General features: G+C 45.3%; 1 protein-coding gene across 1 annotated transcript in view; it reads left to right on the top strand.

Annotated features, from left to right (window-relative positions):
• Positions 1-533: 533 nt before the first annotated feature.
• LOC106516547 (NACHT, LRR and PYD domains-containing protein 3-like) overlaps positions 534-3536 on the top strand; it is a gene marked incomplete at its 5' end in the record, with an annotated part of 7423 nt that continues 4420 nt past the window's right edge. Inside the window, 2 exons of the mRNA XM_014006957.1 lie at positions 534-564; positions 677-2462. Coding sequence (XP_013862411.1) covers positions 534-564; positions 677-2462 — 1817 coding nt within the window. The remainder of the gene's footprint in view (positions 565-676; positions 2463-3536) is intronic.

Genomic DNA, 3536 nt, shown 5'->3' with positions numbered 1-3536 from the left:
AAGAAAATGCAACTGAGTAAATACTTACAACCCAACTTTGCAAACTAGCAGCAGCAGAATGTGTCCTCAACTACTTTTGACTTTTGACTGTTAAACATCAGGTTAAATAAACATGGGCATATGCAGCTACTTTATCCATTTTTAAGTACACTAACCTCACTCTTTTGTAATAACTAATGCAAAAAAAATGTTGTTAGTCACCGTTTTAAATGTAATTATTTCTGAAAATCTTTTCAAGACCCCACCCCGATGTTTCAGGACCCAAAGTTTGGGAAACACTGATTTAAAGTATCTGTTTTTGATTATTTAAAGCAGATAATACTTATCTGGTCAGAAGGAATGCAACTAATCCAGTTGTCACAACTACACTGTAAACTTGCAAAGGGATAAAATTGCTTTTATTTTATCTGTCCTGAAACATAAATGTTGGTGGAATTAAAAAGCTAAAATGGATTTGGAGTTATTCTGAGCTTTCATTTTCTTTTGTTTCAGGATTAAGAGATCATTTGAAAGATGTGTCTGATCAAAACGGAACAAGCAGTTTCTCCATTCGACATCCCCAAAGTGAGTACTTCCTCTCTACTACCATGGGAAAGTTACCATTTGAAAAAACCAAATTATTGCTCAATATTAAAAAAAGCAACTCTAAACTACGAYTCTGCTCTGCCTTCCTCAGATAAAATTGCCGAGTGTCAACAGAAACTGAAAGCAGCTCTGAAGAGGAAGTTCAGTCACTTGCACGACGGGATAACGACAGATGCAAATAAGATATCGTTGAATCAAATCTACACAGAGCTCTACATCACCGAGGGGGGGAGTGGGGACGTCAACAAGGAGCATGAAGTGAGGCAGATCGAGAAGGTGTCGAAGAAATGTGTGACCCAGGACAAATCCATCCACTGCAGCCARCTGTTTGTTCCTCAGCCTGGTAGAGAGCGGCCGATAAGAACTGTGGTCACAAGGGGGGTGGCTGGGATTGGGAAAACGGTATCAGCCAACAAATTTACTCTGGACTGGGCAGAGGACAGGGGGAACACAGACCTGGAGTTCGTGTTCCCGCTTTCCTTCCGAGAGCTGAATCTGATGAGAAAGAAAAGCTTCAGCCTCGTGGAGCTGCTCTGCGTCTTTTTCCCCGAAATAAAAGACGCGGGAGTCTTTACCAGCTCTCAAAACAAAACGCTCTTCATCCTGGACGGCCTGGACGAGAGCCGTCTGTATTTGGACTTCAGCAAATGTGAAATATTATCAGACGTGACGCAGCCAACGTCCATCGCTGTCATCCTGACCAACCTGATCAGGGGACGACTGCTCCCACTGGCTCTAGTCTGGATCACGTCTCGCCCCGTGGCCTCCGGCCAGATCCCTGTGGAGTACATCGATCTGGTCACTGAAGTGCGAGGGTTTGACAACCTTCAAAAAGACGAGTACTTCAGGAGGAAAATTAGCGACACGAGCTTGGCAAGCCGGGTGATAGCGCACGTGAAATCCTGCCGCAGTCTYCACATCATGTGCCACATACCGGTCTTCTGCTGGATGGCGGCGAGCGTTCTCGAGAAGAAGCTGGCGACAAAAGACAGCAAGGAGACGCCCAAGACTCTCACGCAGATGTACATCCACTTCCTGTCTTTGTTCGTGGACACCATGAAGCAGAGCCTCTTAGGAAGAAGGAAGTCCAATGCTGACTGTGTGAGAGCTAACCTCCTGGCGTTGGGTAAACTGGCTTTCAAAGAGCTCGAGAAGGGCCACCTGATCTTCTACGAGAGCGACCTCATCCTTAACGGCATCGATGTCTCTCGGGCGTCCACGTTTTCCGGAATCTACACGCARCTCTTCAACGAGGAGATGGCGCTGTGTGAGGAGAAGATGTTCTGCTTCGTGCACCTGAGCGTTCAGGAGTTCTTTGCGGCGTTGTACGTCTACCTCACCTTCCACAACGAAAACACCAACGTCCTCGTCAAGAAGTCGTCCGTTTCGCGCCGCCTCCTCTCCAGGGAGTTGTCAGAGCTCATCCTCTACAAAGAAGCCGTGGAAAAGGCGCTGCTGTGTGAAAATGGACATTTTGACATCTTCCTTCGCTTCCTGTTGGGCCTGTCGCTCGAGACCAACCAGGCGCTGCTGAAACACCTGATGAGCAGCAACAGAACACACCAGAAGACAAGAACTGAAATCATCAAACACATAAAGGAGAGGATCAAGGGTAGCCAGTCCGCAGACCGCTGCCTCAATCTGTTCCACTGTCTGAATGAGCTGAACGATCACTCGCTCGTGGAGGAGATCCAGAGCTACTTCAGCTCAGGCATGCTGAACAGAACCAACCTTTCTCCTGCCCAGTGGGCCACACTGGTCTTTGTCTTACTGACCTCTGAGGAAGAACTCAACGTGTTTGACCTGGGGAACTACGCCAGGTCAGAGGAGGGGCTTCTGAGACTGCTGCCTGTGGTGAAAACAGTCCAAGTGGCAAAGTAAGTCCTTGAAACGGCGCCTCATACGGAGCTACTTCAAGGTTTTTAACCTCTGGAAATAAAACTGCTTTAACACAAGCTGAAACATGTCTTAAAAACTGAACCAAAATCATTTCCAAACATTTTATATCATCATTTAGCTGTAAATGAAATAATGTTTTTCTATTACTCTAAAAAAAAACAGAGGTAAAGGATTTCTTGGAAAACAGTTATGTCAGCTGGTTCAACACATAAATGCTTAAAGTAAATGTGTTACTCAATTCGTCCTGATGCATCTCAGTAATCCAGGTAGAAAAAAATCAAAAAGAAAAAATAAGTAGGTCCTCTGGATGGGTTCTTCTTTAGTGAAACGTTTCGTCTCTCCTCCAAGAGACCTCTTCAGTCTGATGAGTTTCAGGTGAACTCAACCTTATAAGCACTGCCTCCACATGGACAAACAGGTTAGTCACATGCAAAAGAGGGCCAACGCCTAAAAATAGGTTTGATTAGCTCTATTTAGTCACATGCAAAAAAGGGCCATCGCCTAACAATAGGCTTGATTAGCTCTATTTAGTCACATGCAAAAGGGGGCCATCGCCTAACAATAGGCTTGATTAGCTCTATTTAGTCATATGCAAAAAAGGGCCATCGCCTAACAATAGGCTTGATTAGCGTTACTGTTCATAGAAGGTCATGTGCCCCGTCACCTGAGTTATTGGTTTGGACGCTTCGGCTGTGGTTCAGTGTGGTTTTGTCTCTTTAAAGAGAGACAAAAACAAGGGGACGTCGAGCCCCGCTTGGACTCACTAAATACACGACACCAAAGTACCACAGCATCCAAACAAATAAGTCAGGTGATGGGGCACATGACCCTCTATGAACAATAGAGCTAATCAAGCCTATTGTTAGGCGATGGCCCTCTTTTGCATATGACTAACCTGTTTGTCCATGTGGAGGCAGTGCTTATAAGGCTGAGTTCACCTGAAACTCATCAGACTGAAGAAATCTCTTGGAGGAGAGACGAAATGTTTCACTAAAGAAGAACCGATCCAGAGGACCTACAGTTGTGGTCAAAAGTTTACATACACTTGTAAA

Source organism: Austrofundulus limnaeus, unplaced genomic scaffold (genome assembly GCF_001266775.1).
Source record: "Austrofundulus limnaeus strain Quisiro unplaced genomic scaffold, Austrofundulus_limnaeus-1.0 Scaffold39, whole genome shotgun sequence".
NCBI classification, from domain to species: domain Eukaryota; kingdom Metazoa; phylum Chordata; class Actinopteri; order Cyprinodontiformes; family Rivulidae; genus Austrofundulus; species Austrofundulus limnaeus.
The sequence above is the reverse complement of the archived record's forward strand: the minus strand, read 5'-3'. Positions and strand labels throughout refer to the sequence as shown.